Below are 24,091 nucleotides of genomic sequence, written 5' to 3' on the forward strand. Positions count from 1 at the left end.
TAGAAATGAATCTGGCAATAATGCTATAAATGACTTTACACATAAGATTTAATATTAATTTCCAACTTCCAGAAAAAAAATAAAAATAAAATTCAAGCAGCAACTGATACCCTCAAGTCCCACAGTCGCTCGTTTGGGTGATGTTAAACACACCACAGCGCATTTACTGGACTCATCAAAAATTAACGCGCACTGGGGGTCGTTGTCATGGCAGGAAAAGTGAAAACGGAAAATGGCTGGCTATCACCTTACTTACCATCTTATCACCATGCCAACGATGCTGCTGTAGGGTCAGAAGTTGTGTTTCGTCGAAGTTTTCTCCTCAGGAATCACCTCAAGTCTCCGTCAATCTTGTGCGGCGGTTGCTTAGCAACAAAGGGCTGGACGGTGAGTGACGTTCAAAAGCAGCAATGACGTTCAAGGTTTGTGTTTGAAGCGACACTGAGAGCGACACATACATACTAATAGGAAACCATTATTAAATACTATCATTTTAAGGAGAATTTAATGATATTATAATGTTTTCTATGTATGAATAACATGCTTTATATATTAAAATTAATATAATGTTATATTAGAATGTTTTGTTTTGCAGTTCTTACCAGTATAAGATGACATTTAGTGATGCAATTGCATCTATAAATTTATAGGCATCATTTGGAGTTTTCCCTGAGAAAGGATAACAAATTTTATTCACAAGAGCAGCTCATGTGAAAGATCATAATAAATTATACAGACTGAATTAACTTTTAGTACAACTGCATATCTCTCTCTCTCTCTCTCTCTCTCTCTCTCTCTCTCTCTCTCTCTATATATATATATATATATATATATATATATATATATATATATATATCATTCTCTCTCTCGCTCTCTCTCTCTCTCTCTCTCTCTCTCTCTCTCTCTCTCTGTGTGTGTGTGTGTGTGTGTGTGTGTGTGTGTGAGGGGGGGGAGGGGGTCCAAAAGGCATTTCCGAATTGTTGGTAATATTAAAATGTGAGCAACATTCACTACAGGGGGGCAGTGGCTCAGCGGTAGAGCAGAGGTCTTGAAGACAGATCGCCCAGCCATCGGTGGATCGATTCCCGCTCCCGCCAGAACATCTCCGGAGTGTGAGCTGACGGTGGGAGGCGTCAGCTCACCTCCCAGCCACTGCCGAGGCACCCTTGAGCAAGGTGCCGTCCCCCTTACAAGCTGCTCTATTGGGGCGCACTCCAGGAAGCTGCTGCCCGTCACTCTGCCTCCCAATGTACAGCTTGATGTTGTGTTGTGTTGTGTTTGTATACTAACTGCATGATTACAGGCCCCTTTGTGTGCTGTGGTTGTTTCAGGGGCCTGTACATACATAGTGTGAAAAACTAACACAAAAAATGTAACAAACACCTGAGTGACAAATGTAATTTCCCCTAGGGGATCAATAAAGTGTATCTTCTTCTTCTTCTTCTTCTTCTACAGTTTACTGGAAGAACACTTATTGTATGTAGATGAAGTAATCTTCCTAAGGCAGCAAAAAAAAAAAAAAATCAATAAATTAAAATCACATCTTTTCCTGATCTCCATTATTAAAATGTTTTTATTTGGCGTTTTAAATTTTTTTTGTTTTTTCCCATTTTGATGAAGCTTGAACATTTTGCAGAAAGAGCACATTGGCGGAAGTGAAAAGATTCCGCATTACGTCATTGCGAAGGCCACATAGAGGAGGCAAATGCTGCCCGTGATCTGCTCAGCTTGTACTACCCGAAAATTTCCACTACACAAGCCCGACAGGAGAGCGGCACAACAGCGGCCGCTTCGTGCAGTGATGCAGCAACCGACGCCAAATAAGCCCTGATCGCCCCGCAGGACGGATTCCTGGATGTAAAACAGTGATGTCGCCTGTCATGCCTCACAATAAATGCTGGTAAGTCCCGTCAAGTGCGCTGCTGCAGCCGCGGGAGGCTGTCAGGTAGTGGAGGAGCGACCCTAACACACTCATTCCGGGTGGAATGAGTTTGCCAGTCAAGTTACAGAGATCGAAAGACGGGAATGTGCAAAGATAAAAATAATAATAATACAATAATCGAGGTTCATGTGCAGGTAGTTCTAGCGGTAACAGTGAGACCTGTCTGTCGTACTCACAGGTGTCCGTGTTGTGACAGGTGATGCCTTAGTGTTCACCACAAGGCTTTTGGGTTTTTTTTTTAAACCTTGGCTGGTATTGCTGTGGCGGAATCGGTTCTTGCTTTTTTTGTTTGTTTGTTTGTTTGTTTATTTTGGGGTTGTTTTTTTTTTAGTGTCTAGGAGGAAACGTGAGCTTATCTACGCTCAGGAATACATATTTATCTATGCTTGTAATTTCAATACAAACTGATTCTCTCACTGTTGTTTTATCAAAGAAAAGGGGATACTATTTTTTTTTTATTTCTTTTAGGGTATTTATACGTTTTATGTCTTTAACTAATTTTCCTTTTTAGCTTGTGGGAAGTAAACATCAAAAGATCAACAAACAAACAAACAAAAAAGACAAAGGCCCAACACCAGCCAGGAAAACGTATTCATTGCTCCACTGGGCTATAGCCTCCCATTAGGTAAAACACTTTTTCTCTAATTTTTTGTGTGTGTATGTGTGTGTGAGAAATGTGCAGCACAATCTATCCTGCCCACTGCTACTGCCACTACCATACAGCAGTTCTGCTTCCCAGTCGACCACACACATATACACACACACACACACACACACACATGCACACACACATACATACACATGCACACACACAAACCCTCCAGAGAAAATCTGTAAATCCAGTATGAATTTATAAACTGTAAAATTGCTAAATCCAAATATGCTATTTCTTTACTTTCCTGTTATTTATCTTATTTGCTAAGTGTTTATTATTCTATATCTCTGTAATTTACCCCACAATGCTTATGCTGCTGTAATAATGGAAATTTCCCCAATATGGGACTAATAAAGGAATATCTTATCTTGCAGCAGAAACTGATACCACATACATGCTAATAACCAAAGCAACTTTTCGTAAAGGTGAAATGCATGGGTTTGAAAATATTTATTTTAATAAACATTATCATAATCTTAGTGAGCTCAGGGGGGGAAGGGGTATCACCACCCCCCTAGCCCCTCTGAGCTCCCTCCATCAATACCTTCCTCCCCTCTCGCATTCACATGTATTTTGTTTACATCCACCACATGAACACGCACTCCTGCTGCCGATCATCCCTTGTCTCGAACTTTTTTAACTCTCAGGAACTTTGTTACGATGCACTGTATTTCTCTTTTATTCCTCTCGTGTTTTGCGCTCTTATTTTCCTTGAAATAACTGTCGATTTTTCTGCGCTAAGCGTGGAGCTGCTTTCTCAGTCTACTGAACGTAACTCGTTACTTCTTGTGTAAATGCGATGACTAACCTACGTTGTACTGACTTGGAGGAGGAATGTATCAATATAGCGCTTTACTCATACTCATAAGCGACTGTGTATAAGTCAAGTCAAAGTCAGCTTTATTGTGAAGCGTACCATATATGCACGACATACAGCACAGATGAAATTGCAGTCCTCTCTGACCCACAGTAAACAGGCAGTACAACAGGCAGTACAACACAGGCAGTACAACACAGGCAGTACAACACAGGCAGTACAACAGGCAGTACAACACAGGCAGTACAACACAGGCAGTACCACACAGGCAGCACAACACAGGCAGAACAACAGGAAGTACCACACAGGCAATACAACAGGCAGTACAACACAGGCAGTACAACACAGGCAGTACCAAACAGGCAATACAACACCTGAGACACCTACTGATACAAGTAGCTCTGACAACAAAAATGACGACAGTCTGAAAGAGGCCATAACAGAAAAATATAATTCGCAAAAGATAAAAAACATTCCTGCAAGACACAAAAGGTTTGAGGGCCAAATTAGAAAATTTCTTTCCTGACTTCAACATGTTACTGGTTAGTTTCAGCTTTTTTTTTGAAGAATCCAGAAAGAAGTGACCAACCAGTTTTTACAGACCAAGAAGTTTTTAGATTTTAAGAAACTAATGACAAAAGTAAAAAAGATGATTGTGGAGAACGATTGTTACTTTGAATTTTGTCTACTTTTTAAAAAAAACTGTATTGTTTTAGTTTGATAAATGTTAAAGGGTTAGATGTTTTCTTTGTTCAGGAAACACACGGTACTGTTGAAAATCCTACCATTGTTTTTTGAGATGTGAATTCCTTTTTGCGTGAATCTCTTTTGAATTGTGTGTCAACGTGATTATCTTGTATCTCTCTCTCTCTCTCTCTCTCTCTCTCTCTCTCTCTCTGCGCATGCGTATCGGCCTCCTCCCTCGGGAATGACCATGCCCATATCCAGGTGGACAATCAAATATGACTCAGGATAGGTAAATTTACCCTATTAATAACCCCGGAGATGACGTAAGGGTCGGTGCTGTGGTCAATTCGATCGTTTTTTATTCTGTCCAGCCATGAATCCAAAGGATTCCAAATATCTATTGATGCAGGAAGCGTTTGTTTTCCAGATTATACAGTATTTGTTAGGGTAAGGGAGGACTACTTTGTATATGTAGAGACCTGAAAAAAAAATTGTTTTTCATAATAGGATCCCTTTAATAATTCTTAGTCTTCAACATGCGCTAATGTTAGTTGTTTGCAGAGCAAATTCCTAACGTCAAACAGAGCTACCATGAGCTCATTTTAGTTGTAGCAGGGAAAGCTTCAGTTTTGATCATTTCTAATTATGGGTTGGTCCAAAGTTTACCCAGTGTTTGGGTATTTTACGTCTATAAATTCATATATGCTGCTGAGCCTTTACATTTACCAGGCCTGCAAATCCCATATCTACATTAGCCAAATTTTTCACTGGATTACAGCAGATCAACATAGAACACATATCCCAGTAAAATGGGTTTTGCAATGCCCCTGGCTCCAGCATACCATTAATTCGTATGTGTCTTTGTTTAAAAGTTCTGAAGTTTTTGGCCTTTTTGCAACTGAAACCATGGTGATCATCAGCAGGGGACAGAGAGCTGTGGGTTGTTCAACAGACATCACTGACTGGTACTGGACAGGAAGAGAAACACACACACACACACACACACACCTACACAGCGAACACTAAACACAACATCGTTAGCTGAGCTGAATGTTAACTGATTAGCCTTAAGTCAATACCACAGCTTTTTCATTCTTGTCAGGGGATGGGATTGGGATGCCTGTGAAGTTTATTTTCTGATGTAAAAATAACTCCGGCCAATCAGTGGTAACAGCTGCGATGAACTGCACCGAGCTGGCCAAACTCATATTCCTCTTGAACTCGCGTTAGTCCTTGAGTCTTGAAATGTTGCATGACCATCTGTTCCAAGTCCATCAAGGAGAACATAAATTGACAGCACTTGTCCATTATGTTTCAGTGGACTGACACAGAAGTCTCATAATATAAATGAGTGACTAATAAGGCATTTTTGTTGTTGGCCTAAAATGCACTTGTATATCCAGCCAATTGGAGTCTGTGTATCATGAAAAGATTGAGTCATTACTGAGACCTTTGGTTTGCTTTTGGCAGTGCTTCATCCTGTGAATCTCTCTGTAATTTTGAATGCTGTGCGATGATTTGTTCTTTTAAGGGCAGTTATTTTCCAATGCTGCCAGTGTGACAGTACCACAGAGGAAGAGTAATGTTGGCTGGGCACATGCCAGGAATGAGGTTTGGGGTCTGCAACTAGAGAGCCAGTAAATCTGTGCAAGAATGTGGAGCCTTCTCATTTGTAGTTAAAGATAGAGGCAGCACATACAAAATCCTCAGCTGACAGTTCCTAATTTAATATTTCAGTATCTTGAATCCATCTTTTCAATTTCAGCTGCATTTCTTATGTTTCCATGTGAGAGAAGAGTTGTGTGAAGTTGACTTTGATTTGTAATAACTCAACTCAGGCGTGGGAGAGGAAGACAACCATGGTACTCTATGAAAGGTATGCTGATCGTCTTGTTCCCATCAATCTTTTATAGTTTCTGTTGTTTTGTCTGCTTTATAATAGTTCAGTCTCACTCATAGGGACTGAAAACAAACCGCAGAAGGTTGTATAGCTGCCACCCTGGATGTGCTTCTTGATTATGGGGATAAAATAGTGTATGTTTGTACATGTGTGCGTTCACATGTGACAGTGATGAGTGGTACTGTATATCAGATTTCGTCTGGATGTTATTGGACTACTTGCTTCCAGTGGTGGCCTTACAGCTATACATTTGAAACATTATTTACTGTTGTGCTGAAGGATTCAGTATTTGTTTATCACTATTGAAACACTCTATCACTTGTGCTTTTCTTTGTTTTCATTTATTTAACAACTAAAAATAAACCCTACATGCTACTGAAAGTAGTTTTGTTAGTTCTGTTGTTATGCCACTAATATATCTAATATCTACCTATTCATATTTTTTCATGTTACTCCTACGTTGCGTATTAGGTGACTCCCCAAATTGCATCTGCAATTCCAGATTAAATTATTATTTTTATTCATAAATCATATTTAATTTGGATTTCAAAGATTTCATAGTGTTATATAAGTTACCATCTGTACTGACTGTAGTGCACAGTATGGCTATGTCTTTGTTTGCTTTCTAACACTCTATGATTTCTAAGTTCCACACCATAGGTCACTGCAGCATAATATCAGTGTCTCTCAATTACTGACAAAGTAATTTGAAATTCCATGCCTGAATGACGGTCGTGGAGAAAAAATGTTTTTGAGCTACTCGCCCAGGAAGTGCCTCTGTGCTCTCAACTATCATCTCACCAAGCAATATATTATAAAAGACATTAACTTTTGAGAAGAATATCTTCAGACTTTGTTCCTCTACAGCAGAAAGAGGGTGCAGTGTGTGTTTGTGTGTGTGTGTGTGTGCGCGTGCGTGCGTGCGTGCTTGCGTGCGTGTGTGCATGCGTGCGTGCGTGTGTGTCGGTGTGAAGGGGGTATGGAGGGTTGACTAGGCTATGTTTTTACGAAGAGAGTGGCTGGGATCTTTGCTGCTATGGCAACAAACCACATGACTAGGTGTATTAGATTGCCTTGAACATAGTGCAGTGAGGCATGGTGTGAGCATAGTGCTCTGCCCTTTAAAAGTCTTGTCCTGGTCTTACAGAAGTTTTATTGTGTTGGCAACTATTGTTGCTCCCCTTTCTCCTTTACACATGTATTAAATATATTCATACTAGCGGGAACCCGTGGAAATTCCACAATAAAACAATAATATCAGACTTTGTTTTCTTTTATTTTCTTCGCTGTCACAAGTAAACAAACCGCTGTGTCCAACGAAGCCATAACGGCTACGTGTGTGGGATGGACGAATGCGAAGACGAAGGCCGCTTCGGCGTTACGGTCTGGCCATCCGGGTAGACGCCGGCTTTGTGAGTTCGGTCCTGGTGAATAAAGCATCGGGGTTCCCCACACGACAATGTGAGGTCCGTCACAATCAAAGAATATAAAGTGCTTACGGTTTGTCCATGTCTGTCACTTACGGAGCCAAAAAGGCTCTGTAAGTGAGAGATATGGACAAATGTGAGGACCGGAGCTAACTCCGCTAGTGGCCCGAACTTCCGGGTAGACGCCGGCCAAAACTGTACGCAAGAAAACGTTTGTTTTCTTGCGTACAGTGTGTTTGCATTCTATGTCAACGGACATTAAACAGAAAATAGAGTATTTTTTGTGGTGACAGCTGTTTATTTAATTCCACGATGCTCTCAGGAGCTCTTGTTCACGTGATTGCTTCTTAGAGGTACGCTTTGATTGGTTGGGCGCTTGATTGACAGGTAGTGGGTGGAGTTAAAAAGAGTGATAGTGTGAGCTTTTCAAGTGAGCTTATTCAAATATATACTTGGGGAGATACTGGTTTTTCAATATTTGAAGTCAGGGCCGGCTTTGTTTTTCATGTAAAGAATGTGTTTTTGTGTATTTATCGATGTTATCTTTTAGATGCCAGTGTTATCTTTTTTTACTCCAAAAGCTTAGGAGCATTTATGTAGTCAATTAAGTTTATTGACCGTCTAACAGCTGATCCTGCGTCTTGCTGGAGGTTGAGCTAACATTAGCAATGCTGTCCTGTTCCCAAACTGAACCCAGAGCCTTTAGGCCTCTTGAAGGTTTGTGACACTACGTAGACCTTTCTTGTCTGTGTGGAAATCTGACCAAGCATTGTAATGGTCAATATGACATGATGAAAGCATATTGGGCAAATGTTGGGGTTAAGTAACTTGTTTAAGATTATATTGGCATGTACACTAGGGAAACTGGTACCCAAACCATCAACCTTCATTAAGTGTATGATGCTCTCTCAACAAAGCCACAGCCACACTGTTTATTTCGATTTGTCCAGCTTGAGTGCTGGTAGCCAATTTAATTTCCCCAAAAGTGCAAAGCAGCTGAAAAGATTCCATAAAGTGCTTACATACATATGCGAATGCATACATACATACATTACATACATACATACATACATTACATACATACATGCATGCATGCATGCATGCATGCAGATTTCAGAGGCTATTTGGCTTAAACACCACATGGAGCTGAGTCTGGGACCACTGGCTCCCTAGACACAAATTCTTTTATTGACCACACTTGTGTAAAACGTGTCATTCATTTAACTGACATGCATACATACTGTACATACATACACAAATACATGCCAACATGCATGCATACATGCGTGCATACAGACATTCCTAAGCTAGAATTACAAATTGTCATACAGTTCTTATCTTTTGTCTGCTGCTGGTGAGTGTTCTATTGATTCTTCATACTCTGTTGTCTAATAATTGCTTTAGGATTTTTTTGAAAATGCAATTTAGTTTAGTGCTTAAGGATAGATGAAGCTGCAGCAACAGAAAAAACATATTCTGAACATTGTCTTAGCTGAGCCTGTTGCTGTTACCGGCAGCACTTTCCTGGGCAATGACATCACTTTCTCTCCTCTTGATCAGAATGATTGAAGACTACGGTCGGAGTGGCGACAACATGGCAAATAGAAGGCAACTGTTTGTGGAGATGAGTAAGTGCTACAGCCCATTATAATTTATGCCAGACTGTTCTTCTCAATGATAGTAAAATTGGAGTAATTTTCCCTGAGTCTCATTTGAAGCAAATATCATGAAGATGAACTCTTACTGCTGTTACCAAGACATAAATAAAGACATAAATACATAAATAATTTTGAAATATTTAATGCTTTTTTTTAAATAATTCCTTCACATTATAGCTTTCTTTTTTCCCCAATTTTTCAAAATATCCTTTTCATAAATTACCAAAACAAATATGTCATTATGTAGGACTGTTTTAAAAGTTCATTTGATGTTGAAGAAAAATGTTTATAATACGTATTACTGTGTATAAAGTTTTGTATATGGCATTTTATCTCTATTAATTCTAATGATTTCTTTTTTTATTTCGTCATTTGTTTATGTAATATTGAACATCTTGGAACTCTGGGTCCAAACTTTCACATCATCCTTGGCATTCCTGTCATTAATTCATGACTTATTCTTTCTTAGGGGCTCAGGATTTGGACTCCATACGATTATCTACATATAGAACAGCCTGCAAACTCAGATTTGTGCAGAAGAAATGCAACTGTGAGTATAATTGTACATTTAAATATATCACTCTAATCCTAAACCTCCCCCATCAAGATATTCATTGTTGATTTGCTCTCCAGTACATCTGGTTGACATTTGGAATGTCATCGAGGCTTTCCGAGAGAATGGTGTCAATGCCATGGACCTCAGTGCTGACCTCTCTGTAGCTCGACTAGAAATGGTGCTGTCCACCATTGTTTACCAGTTGAACAAGCGCATGCCCACTACCCACCAAATCAATGTGGAACAGTCCATTAGCCTGCTGCTCAACTTCCTGCTGGCAGCCTATGATCCGTGAGTAAGGAGTCACTTGAATGGCAGTGGCTGGTTATGTGCTTCCACGTCTGAGGTTTTGACATGAGCTAATGTAGTGCGAAATGTAACTAAGTGTTTGCTAAAGAGGAGGGAATATCCAGCTTGTTTACCTTCATACTGTCACAATCTATACAGTAGATCTTAAAATTCTAAAAAATAAAAAAAAAGTTAAGCATGTTTTAAAATGATGGTCACTATAATTTACATGCTGTAAAAATTACATACAGTAAATATTATTTCATATCTTTTAGGCTTGGTGGCTTCTTTTACCGAAAAATGTAAAATGTGTTCACTCCTTTTAGGGAGGGCCATGGCAAGGTATCTGTCTTTGTTGCGAAGATGGCCCTAGCAACCATATGTGGAGGGAAAATTCTGGACAAATTAAGATGTAAGCAATGGAAGAAAATCTTCACTTACTTTTAATTATTAAAAATGATGTTAGAAACACCCACATTACCTTTCGTAAATGAGCTATATTCCTGAAGTTCATTTCTAGTTTAAGTAATATACTATAGCTCTTGTACTCATAATGCAGACTTCTTACTGTGTTATTTCTCTATTTGGCATTAACTTATAGAACCTAAAAGAAGAGCTAGTACTGCCAAGCTCTTCATGGGTGGGAGAAGTCTTCATTCATTATATGAAGGACTGTATTTATTACATGATTTATCACATAAATGTGAATTACCCAGTTTGGAATATCTATCTATCTATCTATCTATCTATCTATCTATCTATCTATCTATCTATCTATCTATCTATCTATCTATCTATCTATCTATCTATCTATCTATCTATCTATCTATCTATCTATCTATCTATCTATCTATCTATCTATCTATCTATCTATCTATCTATCTATCTATCTATCTATCTATCTATCTATCTATCTATCTATCTATCTATCTATCTATCTATCTATCTATCTATCTATCTATCTATCTATCTATCTATCTATCTATCTATCTATCTATCTATCTATCTATCTATCTATCTATCTATGTATCTATGTATCCATCCATCCATCCATCCATCCATCGATCACAAATGTGTGTGAGCCCTTTCAGTGGCTCATGAAGGGAGTAAGAAAGGGCTGTGTTACTGGTGTATTACAACAATGGATTTGAATATCTTAATTTAATTGGTTTGTTTTCACGAATAAGTGGGATAATTGTATTGTGGTATGCTGTAATTAGCTCATTGTGGTGGCAACTGACAATTATTTGTTTGTTTAATGTCTCCCTGGATTGTTGCCAGATATTTTTTCACAGATCTCAGATTCTACTGGAATAATGGTGTACCCACAGTTTGACCAGTTTCTGAGGGAGGTTCTGAAATTACCTATGGCGGTCTTTGAAGGACCTTCATTCGGTTACACTGAACAAGCAGCAAAAACCTGTTTTGCACAGCAGGTGAGAAGCAACTGAGTATAACGCATTTTCATTTATGATTGTTTAATTAATTCGGTGGAGGCTTTTCCCGTTGAATCCTACCTCTCCTCTGCACCACACAGAAAAGGGTCTCCCTCAATACCTTCCTGGATACGTTGATGTCAGACCCTCCCCCTCAGTGTCTGGTGTGGTTACCACTCATGCATCGGCTCGCCAATGTAGAGAATTGTAAGATATCACACAGCATATTTATAAGCATGAGGGCTAGCAGCGCTGGGAGTCTTAAAGTTCAGCCTTGCGTCATAATCTTTATCCACCGCACACTAAGCAAGCATTCACAGGGAAACACGCACAAGATAATAAGATGACCTAAAGAGACCTTACACCCCATATGTAACTGTGTGTTGGCTAATGCGTATTTGTTATACACTCATCATTACCAGTCAATTCCATGTCAGCGGGAGATGCATTGACGCAGATTCACACATGTGCAACACGTCGCAGTCATGCTGATGTGTGTCCCTGAGGTACAATGAACGGTGCCATCTATACAGACTCAACAACAAGAGATAAATTAATCCTTCACTTCATTCAAATGTGTAAAATATTTGTCTTTACTGCCGCAGCTGTTTGTCCATCTGCATGCATGTGTGTGTGTCTAACCCCTCCCCTCCTCCCTGCAGTGTTTCACCCCGTTGAGTGCTCCTACTGCCATACTGAGAGTATGATGGGCTTCCGCTACCGCTGCCAGCAATGTCATAATTACCAGCTCTGTCAGGACTGCTTCTGGAGGGGGCATGCCAGTGGTTCCCATAGCAACCAGCACCAAATGAAGGAGTATACATCATGGGTAAGGAGAGGAGAGGGGAGGGAGGTGTGTCTGCACTGAACCAGACTTGGTGGTTTGTTTGTTTTTCTTCTTCACCACAATTTAAAGATGTTGAATGTGTTTTTGTAAAGATGCCATGTGTTTTGGTGACATCAGACTGGAAACTCAGCATCGTGTTTCTCTCTAGAAATCCCCTGCGAAGAAGTTATCTCATGCCCTGAGTAAGTCATTGAGTTGTGCATCCAGCAGAGAGCCTCTTCATCCTATGTTTCCTGAAATGCCAGAGAAAACTCTCAACTTGGCTCACATTGCGTAAGTTCATCCTCCAGCTTTTGTCTCCTTTGTAACACTGAAATTGAAGCATTTAGTTCATTCGCAGATGTTTAGGTTTCAAAATGCTTGATTTCATCTCTCAGATGAAAATTATCTTGATGCTGCCTCAAAGTCTGAGCTGATCCCAGTCAATCTCTTAGGTCAACTAATCAATGAGACTTAATTATAGCCCTGGGAATGACTGTAATCTCTATCACGGCTGCTACCTCTTACTGCACTTCACGGTTGGTTTGTGTGGTTTTCTGAGTGATGAAACAGCCTACTTAAGCAAATACAGCATCTTGTGGTGCTCCGGTGCTGTTCATTGATGGCTAAGAAAAATAGATCCCCCCCCTTACTATGCTTTATTATTTGAATCATCAAAATGAAGAAAATTTTTGATTTGCTTTTTTCAATTGTTGCAATATTTTATAACCATTAACCCAGAATTGCCACCAGTTTTCCTGAACAACTGTTTTAAAGATTGATCAATACTGGGCTTTTGAAGAATTGTTATTTAAAATGAAATTACCTGATGGTACATATCATGTTTCATTTAAACATGAAAATCTTTTGGAATTCTTCAATTTGAATATAAAAAAAACCTACTGTGTTCAAGACTTACCGATATATTTAAATTAAAACATTCCGTACTGCAGTTATTAGCGATAACTTTTATAATTTCCTATCAGATGGGGTTTTCTTGTCAGCATAACTATATTATATTTGGTGTGGTTTCTGCTGGCTGTATTAAATTATTTTCAATACTTTTTTTTTGTTCTGTACTTTCCTCAGAGATACATGGTGAGTTTGCATTAATTTAATTATCTAAGACATCTCACATGTGTTTTTGCTTTTTTGTTACTGTATAGTTGAATATTTTGTTTGTCAGAGTTATGCACAGTTTTTCAAAGTCCCCTCTACGCCATATTAACAGTCTATAAGATCAATTTCTTTCTAAGCATTTGCTTGGGTTATTGATCTCTTCTTCCCCTCATTGCATGTTTTCCCTTGTGTATTGCACCTTTCATAACTAATCACATCTATTGATATATGCAGAGCTGATTATCTATCTAAAACAAAATTCATATATGAAGTTGGAGTTAATTTACAAAAGTGGAAAAATGAAAGGAATAGGCAAGGATTTATAAACACTAACAAAATTTTCCTGCTTCCCATCCAGGCCACCAAGACCTGTGAACATCACCAATGACTACTCTTTCTCCCACTCCATGCCGACAACAGGGAACCCTTACTCCACCAAAAAGTGAGTTGAGCAGCCAAACAATGGAGGTCCCGTGTTTTACTGCAGATCCTCTCGGGTTTCTATGCTCCCTAAAGGCTGTGTGCTATAAACTCTATGACAGTCTTTGTTTTCTTTTCTTTTATTTCCCACAATGTATACACAAATGTTCACAGTTGAGCCTTGCTGTGTTTTTCTTTTCTTTGTGGTGTTTTGTGCTGAGTATAAGTGGCTTGCCTTACAGCAATAACGATGGTGAGCAAAGAAAGCACTTGACTGGGGCTGCTCCCCATCTGTTGAAAGGGAGAGGGTAAGTGACACAGGTGTGCCTATGAGAATGCTTCTGCAGCTCCAAAGCATGCATGATCTAATATAGATAATAATCGCGGGGCATAAACTAAAGTGCTTATCCTCCTAAGGAAACCATTAGTGAGCCAGTTTTCTCATAGAGGAGTTTATATTGTTGTACTCCAGAGGCTATTTGAAAGATTCCAGATGAAGCGTGCATCATAAAGATCATTTGCAATTATTTTCAATTGTCTATTAAAATCTTTTCATTCACATGGAAATGGAGAATATTAACAGTTTCTACTGTTAGTGGCTGAATGATGCCCTCCATCACATCTATGTTGACGCCGTAGCCGTTAAGTAGTACACATTCCCGGGCTCATTGTTCGTGATGTATGTGAACACATAGAGGTAAAATGGGATTAACTTGGTTTTTTTATTTGCAGTTTTTTTTTTTTTTTTCAGCATCAGCATACTGTATCACAGACACTGTCTTCCTTAGTAAAGGGTCTCTAAGCTTTGGTACACCTGCACCTTATGAAGACAGTGTTTCTTTAGGGAACACTACTCCCTTTCATAACTCACATTTATGGAAAACATACACCAGTGAAGAGTGACTGGAGTGTTTAAAAGAGCATCTGACATTCATATTTTGTTTGCAGAAACTAAGACACCATGTAGTACAGATATTTTAGGTGTGTGCCCTCTGGAGGTTGAACTAGCTTTTGAACAGTTACTAAAAATAAATGATTACAATGTAAACATAACCAGGATCATAAGTCCCTCGAGTTCACAGAGATCTGCTTCGCCTTAACCTCCATTTTAATTTTTTTTAATTTTTAATCCAGTTTGTGATATGTACATGTTTTCTGGTTGTATTATTCCTTTTTGATTTAAGCTGTGTCTTTGTTTTTATTTTATTTTTTTATGTGCCATATGTCCACCTACTAAACCTTTATTATTTACTGAAAGTGTGATAATTTATACTCAATAAATAGTCAATGATTGATTTGATTTTATTGTCATTTGGTGCTACAAATTTTTAATGGCAATAACTAAATCTACTGAATCTGTAATGCTTGTGCTAACAACAAGCTAATGATGTTAGCGTCTATTTATGTAAACTGATTTAGATGATCTGCTGCTAAATGCTGTCAATATGAGGTCATAGTGGAATTATTATAAATTTAATTATCTGTTCTTCATAATTAATTAAAAGCTTTCGCAGCTAATTCTTCATTGATTCTCTCAGTAAACTGCTGAAGGGATTTTTGATCCAGAAGGAAAGCGTCTATTTATAAAGAAGCTGCGTCAGAAACACTGCATGTCCACATATCTTAGGGGTAGATTGTTTTATTCAAACATGATAACCTTTTATACAGTAGTTTAAATAATAAAACAGTGGTTGATGCTTATAGAATGTAAAAAGTGCATGTATTTTCTATTTTTCTTTGCTGTACATGTTCATCATTGGGCTCCGAGTCTTCAATAGCCTTCATCAGTGGTGTTCCTCACAAACACAACACAGACTTGTTTCCCTCTAGTCATCCGTAAATGGTTGTTTACAGCCTCTCTCCTCCTCTTCCATTCAAATCCCCCCCCCCCACTCCTTTCCCTCTACTGTCACCTGTGTAATGTGATGCTTTATGTTTTGTGAACCCTGCACTGTTCCAGGTTGAACTACAATCTTGATGTTGCTGACAGACTTGCTGATGAGCATGCTCTGATTGGCCTCTATGTGAATCTACTGAAAAACAACGCCAAAACATGGTTAGTCAGTGTGGACTGTTCTCGCCAAGTAGAGGAAGCTATTCGTCGTGCTGCCACTTCATAACCCTTCTAACATCACCTAATCAGAGAGTGCTACATCCCAAAAACATCATGTGTCAGTTTTACAGATGAGATATCTCAAATTTATTTTTGGTCAGCTGAAACACTTTCAGTAGTGTCTAAGTAGATCATACAGGGGGCCAAAACTCAAGGCATGGTCTATGTTGCAAGCCAAATATTTTACATTTGTTAAACTGTCAAGTACCTGCAATATTTTGACATGAAAAGTTCGAATTTCAAAAATTATAACTGCTTTTTCCTCAGTAAAATAAATTGGTCATTCAGCTGGAGTGTGGTATATGTGGTTTATACTGTTAGAAATGGTACAAGAGGTTTTTTTTTCTGCAAAGAGAATAGAAAAGAAAATAGACTGGTAAAGCTGCAATTTTCTTATTTAGGTAATTGAAAGACCTTACAAGTTTACACAGACTACATCGCACATCAGTTCGATGTTTTGTCTTCAGAACTGAAATATAATCATCACTGTTTCAAAATAAAAAAGACTTTTTTTTCATTATGTAACTAGTTCTTTTTTAACAGAGTAGTTAAGTAAATGGTAGCAAATACGTTCTACACTTTCTGCTGTTTTTGTCCTTTAATGGGACCTTTTCATTTATGATAATCTCTACAATGAGTCTGGTGTGATGTTCAAATACCTCAAATACCAAATGAAACTAGTGCTCGCACTGACTGATCTTTCTGTCATTACTGAGGATATTGCATATTGTCTCCTCATCTCAAAAAAATAGAGATACCTTTTTATTTTCTGTGTGGACTTGCATTGATAAGCTCTTGTGTGCGTTGTATTGCTGGATTTGCTGCCATCTATCATCTGTATGATATTAACAGCTTTGACAACCTTCCCACATCTTACCGTTTCAGTGCATTTGAGTGGTTTTATACAGTAGGTGTGCTTTTTTTCCCCTCTGACAGTGATAACACTGAATAAGGAATCGCTCTAATCTTTAAATATAAAGTAAATGTTTTCTACCCCTCCATGTTGACACAATAATATTCCTGCTTTTATGGTTTCACATAAGTAGCCTAGCATGATTACTGAGGTCTTTGTTGTAAAATACATTTCCTAAAAATGACTAATCTAAGTCTTGAACAAGAAAAATTTTGTTTGATTTTTGTTCTGTCTTTTTTTTCCTCCATGTGGTGTAGCTGCATTTTAAATGTTGATGTGAATCCCATCTCTATTTTCCTCTCGATCAGTTTGCTGGAGAGCAGTAACCATCAGGACGAGGAGCACAGTCTAATTGCCCGCTATGCTGCTAGACTGGCTGCCGATGCTGCGGTGAGATACAAATATGTATAAGACAGTTTACTGAACATGGCATCTTGCATTTGTGTCCAATTCCAAAAAGTTACTATTAAAAAGAAGTGGGTATGTAGTTCTATCTTCTCGTATCTATGTTGTATCTTGTATTTTTCATGATGAGTAGATCATGAAAGACCCTGACTTCTATGGCTATAACTGCTCTTAACAGTTACAGTCATAGAAGTCCCTTCATGTTATGTTTGGTTTCACTTACAGACTCAGCAGCAGAGGTTGCCCACAGACCTGCCCTGCTACCTAGATGCCAACAAACAACAAAGGCAACTCATTGCTGAGCTCGAGACCAAAAACAGGTTTGGGATGACTGTCCCAGTGATGCTGCACAAATCTGTTCTGTTAGTCTCTTTTCTCAATTCCGACAAGACATTTAAAGGGCATTCTGGTCTGAATAAATAAACTCAAAAAGTATTTATTTGTGGATTCTGAAAATTTTCAAAATGTGCTTTCATTATGTTCTTTGTTAACAAATAAACGGATTTCATACATTTTAACCAGACTTTATTTATGTTTGTTCCAGAGAAATCCTACAGGAAATCCAGCGGCTGCGCCTTCAGCATGAGGAGGCCTCCCAACCTCCACCTGACAAGGGCCTGCATAACCCCACCCTGCTGGCTGAGCTACGACTTCTCAGGTGATGGCTTCCATCAGACTCAGTGTCGTTGCAAAGGATGTTTTTGCTTTGGCTGCAATATTCCATACATGTTGTCATCACTTGCTTTTTTTCCCTAGAGAAATTACACAGCATATGCCAGCATCTGCAGATGCTCAAGCATTTTTTCCCATATTGCTATTGACATGCCATTATGTATCATCACATTGAACAACCTGTTTCCTCCGTTAGGCAACGCAAAGATGAGCTCGAACAAAGAATGTCTACTCTGCAGGAGAGTCGAAGGGAACTTATGGTGCAGCTGGAGCAACTAATGATGCTTCTCAAGGTACTATAGACAAACACTTCATCTCTTTGACATCATAGTAACAAGATGCAGAATATAGTTAATATTTCTTAATGGTTACTGAATGAACAAACAATCTGTTTCTGGTGGGGACTACATGAAGTTATTATTAAATTTGCTCCTTGGCAAGGATAAACTCTGTTACATGTTTATGGACATGTTTATTAGAGCTTGTTCTTTGCTTTTCTTTTTTTTTAAATTCTTTGGCTCTTTTTTGAGGCAGGTGGTAAACAATATGTCTAAATGATGAATTTCCTATGTGATACAAATTCATCGAGCTGTGGGTGATCTTGCCAGCTAATGTAACACAAAGTACAATACAGATGTGGCAAAATGAGCAACTTGTCCATAAGAGGGCGCTACTGTGTTGCGGTCAAACGCTGCTGAAACCTCGTTTGTGCTCACCTGTAAAATCTAGACAGTCAAAAAACTTTGGATTTATTTCAGCTTTAGAGATATTAATGATACATCTTAAAGAAATTATGTATTTATATTTTTTGTTTTTTATTATGTATTTTATTGTGCATAATGACAAATAACGATAATAATATTTGATCTTAATTTTCAATTTTACATGTTTACAATGCAAGTCAAAATATACTATTGATGCATGAATGCTGTGATTTTGTAAATTATGTCACATATGCTAAGGGGTGGACGGTTTCAAAATCTACATAAACTGCTGTCTATTCCGCGATGAGGAGGAGGATATTAATTTAGTTAGCCTGGGAACTCAAAGTAAACCCATTTACGTGTGTACTGACTAAAGTATTTATGTATTTATTTCAATCTTGGAAATGTTCATTGCAATTTGATTCTTGTTTCACAAGCTATAAAATATATTTCCAGCTGCAGGAGGAACGCAAACAAGCTGTGAGTGTGAAAAATGTGGAACCAAACTGCACATGGGTTCAACATTCTAGAGCACTTGTTGAGTCTGTTATTCTGTTGGCTGAGGGTTTAGTAACAATATTCAGTTTGTATATCCATAAAAAATTTCACCAGACGTTGCCCTCCTGGTTTGGTCTGCTGGAATAAGTTGGATGGCTTGTAAAGAGATAACATTGTTTTAACAGCATGAAGCATAGCAACTCCACATACTGTATATGTCAGGCATGTGTGTAATTTTTGTTACTTACAAAGCCACTGGTACTAATAAGCTCCTCTGCTGACTTACAAAAAACTAATGAACTGAAATGTTTATTTTTTTATTTGAGTTTAAATTCATTGCTGTGATTTGAGTGATCATTGCATCGATCATGGAAGATTCCCTTACAACACCATATTGGTCCAGTCATAGAAGGGTTTCTGTGGATCCTTAAAAAGTCTAAAATCTAATCATCTAGATTTTGGGTCTAAAAAGCTCTCAATTATTTTTATAGTCCTTTAGAAAATAGAATGGGTTATTGTTGTCATCATCATTATCATGGTGTGATTTGTTGGGGGGGTGGGGGTGGGGGGATCATACCCCTCCTCTAGTTTTTACATCTCTGCCTCTGCTGAATGAGTTTTATCCTCGGGTGTGTAGAGGCTAAGCCAAGTTTTAAGTCACTGAGGTATTCCACTACACTTGCGTGAATAACGCACTGATGCGCTTTTTAGTACAGTAATTAAAAGATTGAGACACCACTTTATGCTTGATTACAGGTACTCTGTTTTATTTCCATCATGTTTCTGTTAATATTAACAGAAATGTTAATGTTAGTTGACATTAAATAGTAAAACATGGAGAATTCAGCGTTCAACAGTAAAAATGAGGTCATAAGTCAGAGGTTAAAGTTCTGTCAGTCAATGTTACATTCATTCACTATGATTGATTTATAAGTTCAACCAAATCTCATGAGCAGTGCATTTAGGTCTGGTGAAAAAATACAACTATTGTCATTTTTCCTTTTTACTATTTGTTGTCTGTGAGTATGGATGCAAAATTGGCCTTTAAAAGGTCTTCATTTTAATTTGTTGAAATCTGTAGAAGCCTTTTATCCCTTTAGAACATGGTTTCTCTTTTAGAAATGCTAAAACATGGGCTGTATGTGTTGCAGACTCAGGGTCCCGGCTCTCCACGCTCTTCCCCCAGCCACACCATCAGCCGATCGATTCCCACACCAATCCACTCAGACTCAGCTGGAACGACCCCGACTCACACACCTCAGGACTCACTCATGGGCGTGGGAGGGGATGTTCAGGAGGCCTTTGCTCAGGGTGAGATAATCACTCACAGGAGCATCTGGAGACCAATGATGGCCAATGTGTGTGAACAAAATAATCACATTTCTTATGTATATTCAAAGGTCCAAGGAGAAACTTGAGAAACGACCTACTCATAGCTGCTGACTCCATCACCAACACAATGTCATCTCTAGTTAAGGAACTCAACTCAGGTACAAATGAGTAAAACAAAACATGTAATGTGCTTTCTTAATTACCACACAACAACTATTTTAAAATAATATTTTTCCACAGAGGGTGGAAGTGAGACTGACAGCATTGTGGATTCGGACTATGGACGTGGTGACCTATCTGCCAAACGTTCTTCAGAATCCTTTTTCACATACAAACCAAGGTACATTCAATTAACTGTAGGCTTAGAGTTAAGGCTTTAGATGACACATCATTCATTTTTATCTACATCTCCATATTCAGAACTTCTTTAGCTAGAGTCGTCTTCCACACTTTTCCCCCTCTTCTATTTTCTTAAAATGAGAAACCACTTTGGCTGCACTCTGTTCAGATTTCCTCTCACTTTTTGTCACAATACCTCCAGTTGTCAGGCTAATCTCAGATTATCTGTCACAGGAGTACCAGCGCTGCAGAAGAGAGCTTTGAGAATGATCTTGAGCAACAGCTGGAGAACGAGTTTAAGTTAGAAGAGCTAATGAAGCACATGCAGGAACCAGAGAAAACATGCATGGTGAGACTGAGATGGACATTTTATTACATTAATCCATGCAGTAGTTACTCTAATTTATATGTCTTCTGGTGGTTTTCTGATTGTGATGCAGGTGACGCTGCAGCAGTGACTATTACTTCATGCAACTGGTACGTACTGCAAAGTATAATGGGACTATTCCTCCTCAAAAAATACTAATAGTTTGTTACTTGATCTTGTTTATTTTCACATTATCAGACAGATTTGTGTCCAGATTTCAATTTGTTCACATTTCCCTATTATAGGGGTACGATCTGTCCACATAAGCACAAATATTTTTTCAGTGTTTCTCTTTAAGGTCATTTTTTTAGGCAGGCTGAACAAATGTGTGCGTGATTGTTTGACCCTGGTGAATGTAAAGGCACTCTAGTAAGGGTCATTCCAGTTAACCAGGTTATTTTTTATGATGGATGCTGAATATAAAATTACTAACTTCAAAACAGGAAAGCTGCAACCAGTAGCAGGATATAAGTTTCTACCTGAGTGCTCCAAGAATAATAATTTAGTTTTCCTCCAAACCCCGATAAAACAGGATGCAATGTTTTTTCTTCTTCTGTGCCTTTTAGTTTGCCCTGTTAGGTGTCACCACAGCATGTTATCCTTCTCCATGTCAGCCTATCCTCTGCATCCTCCTCTCTAACACTAACTGCCCTCATGTCTTCCCTCACTACTTCCATCCACCTTCTCTTTGGTCTTCCTCTTGCCCTCTTGCCTGGTAACTCCATCCTCATCAGCCAATGTTTAGAGATCCAAGTACACCAAAATACACAGAGTTGCAATACTGTATATCTGTGCTAACACACTCCTCTCATTCACTCATTCTTTGCTTCATTTTTGCATTTTGTTACGTTACAATAAATTCTTTGTAATATTTTCTGTATTGTTAACAGGTGAGCAATGTGAGAAGCAACAACAATAGAACACAGTGAAAGAGATGACACTGGGCCAATGGTACAGAGCACTGACGATGTTAAGGACTGAAGAAGAGATGGCTGAATCCAACCATAGAATAAATTTATGTAAAGATATATTTTTAAACCAACCACTTGTTTAAGGTAATACTGTGAGCTGATGTAAAGAGATTACTGTAATTAGTGATCTGTCTATTACACCACAGGTGCCATAAAAATACATCACTTTGGGGAATTGTTTGTCAATTTTTAGCCTTTTTACATTTCAATTGTCAAGCAATGGTATAACTACAGTGAAAGGACGAACTTTTAAATTCTCATTTCTGAAGACTATTAACCATATTTAAATGTTTTTTCATCTGCTTTAAAATATGAGATTAGGTTACAGAATAAGGCATTTGGAATATTTTCTAAATGTGTAACTTGTATTGTTTTTCCATATATTTCTTACTGGTTTTGTTGAATTGCCATTTTATTATTTTTTCATTTGTTTATGAAGCAGGCCAATTCGATTTGTGTCTTTAATGGGATACATCTATAAAAATGTAAATTGACACTGCCTTAACTGATTGATTAACCTCCGAAAGAAGAGCATTCAGACTGTCGGTGCAGCATGTAGCTAAAAACAAAATGCACCTGTTGAGGAGCAGTGCTCACTGTCTTCACTGGACTAATGAGGCTAAACTCATTAAATATTATGCTGGGAAGTGAGTTTATTTTCTGCAGATGTTGCAAATGTGTAGACTCTCCATGTGAATGATCAATTAAATATAATGTATAGATAGTTTTGTTTTATTATCTGTAGTATTTTCAAATACAAAAAAGAATTTCAAATCACTCAAATCCAAACGTTTACATTGGTAAGGGCATTGAACAAATTGTGTTTACGATTAAAAGTTTCTGAGTTAAAGTCAACCAGGAGGTCACTTACCATTGCTCAGTTTGATAGCTAATGCACAGATCTCTGTGTGACTTGCACACCATCATACACACTCTTTTATGTACATTCTGAGTGTGCATAACTTATCAGTCAATTTTGGAAAATGGGAAGCCAATCTAAAATCATAAATGTGTGAAATATATGTAGTTTGATTTTTGAGCAAGTTCATAGTAGTGATTTTTCATCGTGGTGATGCATAATAAAGTGTTGACACAATATCACAATTTTTTTTGCCTATGAACTCCTTTTTGCTTTCATTCCAGAATGACACACTTCATTTCACTTGGTTTGGCAGTGCACATTTATTATCTGTCATAAATGCACCGTTGACTGCCCTCAACCTATTGTTTTTAATACATCATAAAGACTCACCATTTGAGATAACAAAAAAGCCTCAAGCAACATAATCAGCACAAGAAAATCAGATTTTAGTGGTAGTAGTAGCAGCAGTAGTACTTGTCCTCAGTACCGTTTGAGTAATTAATAAAAGTATAAGATGGCCATTCATCATCATGTATTTGGATTAACAGCATTATGTAGAAAAGAGAATCTACTCCTAATTGATCATTTCTTTATTTGATCTATGTTTTATCTACTCAATGAACATAAATGTCAAAGCGATGTTTCCAGTAATATACAAGCCTACAGATATATGAAGTATTTGGAGATTCTCAGTAACCCAGGTCATTGCAGTTCTCTGCACTGAATCGTCTTCTATTCTGAACTGTCAATCTGATGTGAATCATTTTGGATAAGAGGTGAAAGGTCAAGCTTTTTCTTGGAAGTCCAGCTGACCTAATTCAATATAAAGATCCCACAGATACATTATGTTTCCCTTTTGTACAAGTGCATTGCTGCACCCTGGTGTCAGTACTTGAATCATGCAGTTGTGTCAATGGCTGCACATTAAATTATAAATACTATACAAACGTTGCTCCCTGAATTGTTCTCTTTTGGTCACAATAATTATAGTTTGTAAATAATACTGTTAGTTTGTCCCTGTATTGTCCTGTAGGGATATTAGCGAGGATAATAATAAGGCATATGAATTTGTGAAGTGGTTTAGTCTATGCAAGTGTGTGACATGTCTTTAGATAAATAACTAAAACAAATTAATGCTTGTTCTTACCAGCTAACCAAACCAACCATCCCAAATCTCCTTTGAC

At 38.1% G+C, this 24,091-nt stretch overlaps 1 protein-coding gene across 8 annotated transcripts; it reads left to right on the top strand.

Moving 5' to 3' along the window:
• Positions 1-1,722: 1,722 nt before the first annotated feature.
• dtna (dystrobrevin, alpha) lies at positions 1,723-23,149 on the top strand. 8 transcript variants are annotated; one of them, XM_068340538.1, is made up of 24 exons: positions 1,723-1,900; positions 2,454-2,567; positions 8,989-9,056; positions 9,556-9,636; positions 9,720-9,933; positions 10,257-10,342; positions 11,212-11,366; positions 11,468-11,573; positions 12,029-12,195; positions 12,362-12,486; positions 13,670-13,753; positions 13,974-14,039; positions 15,692-15,787; positions 17,066-17,147; positions 17,388-17,482; positions 17,707-17,820; positions 18,031-18,127; positions 18,995-19,018; positions 20,188-20,347; positions 20,437-20,526; positions 20,609-20,708; positions 20,942-21,056; positions 21,148-21,184; positions 21,965-23,149. In XM_068340538.1, exons 3-23 carry the CDS (start codon positions 8,990-8,992, stop codon positions 21,163-21,165), a joined length of 2,142 nt encoding a protein of 713 aa, XP_068196639.1. In that variant the 5' UTR covers positions 1,723-1,900; positions 2,454-2,567; position 8,989; the 3' UTR covers positions 21,166-21,184; positions 21,965-23,149. The 8 variants fall into 8 exon arrangements, with proteins under 8 accessions (XP_068196639.1, XP_068196638.1, XP_068196637.1 ...); XM_068340537.1 differs by lacking the exon at positions 2,454-2,567; XM_068340536.1 differs by lacking the exons at positions 1,723-1,900; positions 2,454-2,567 and adding an exon at positions 5,789-5,977.
• The last annotated feature ends 942 nt before the right edge of the window (positions 23,150-24,091 follow it).

The sequence above is a fragment of the Antennarius striatus genome, chromosome 18 (assembly GCF_040054535.1).
Source record: "Antennarius striatus isolate MH-2024 chromosome 18, ASM4005453v1, whole genome shotgun sequence".
Taxonomy (NCBI): Eukaryota; Metazoa; Chordata; class Actinopteri; order Lophiiformes; family Antennariidae; genus Antennarius; species Antennarius striatus.

Coding starts and splice junctions, on each gene's coding strand:
- dtna (XM_068340536.1), top strand. Junction 14,040..15,691: donor CATCTGTTGAAAGGGAGAGG/GTAAGTGACACA, acceptor GCACTGTTCCAG/GTTGAACTACAATCTTGATG. Junction 20,709..20,941: donor TTTTTCACATACAAACCAAG/GTACATTCAATT, acceptor TATCTGTCACAG/GAGTACCAGCGCTGCAGAAG.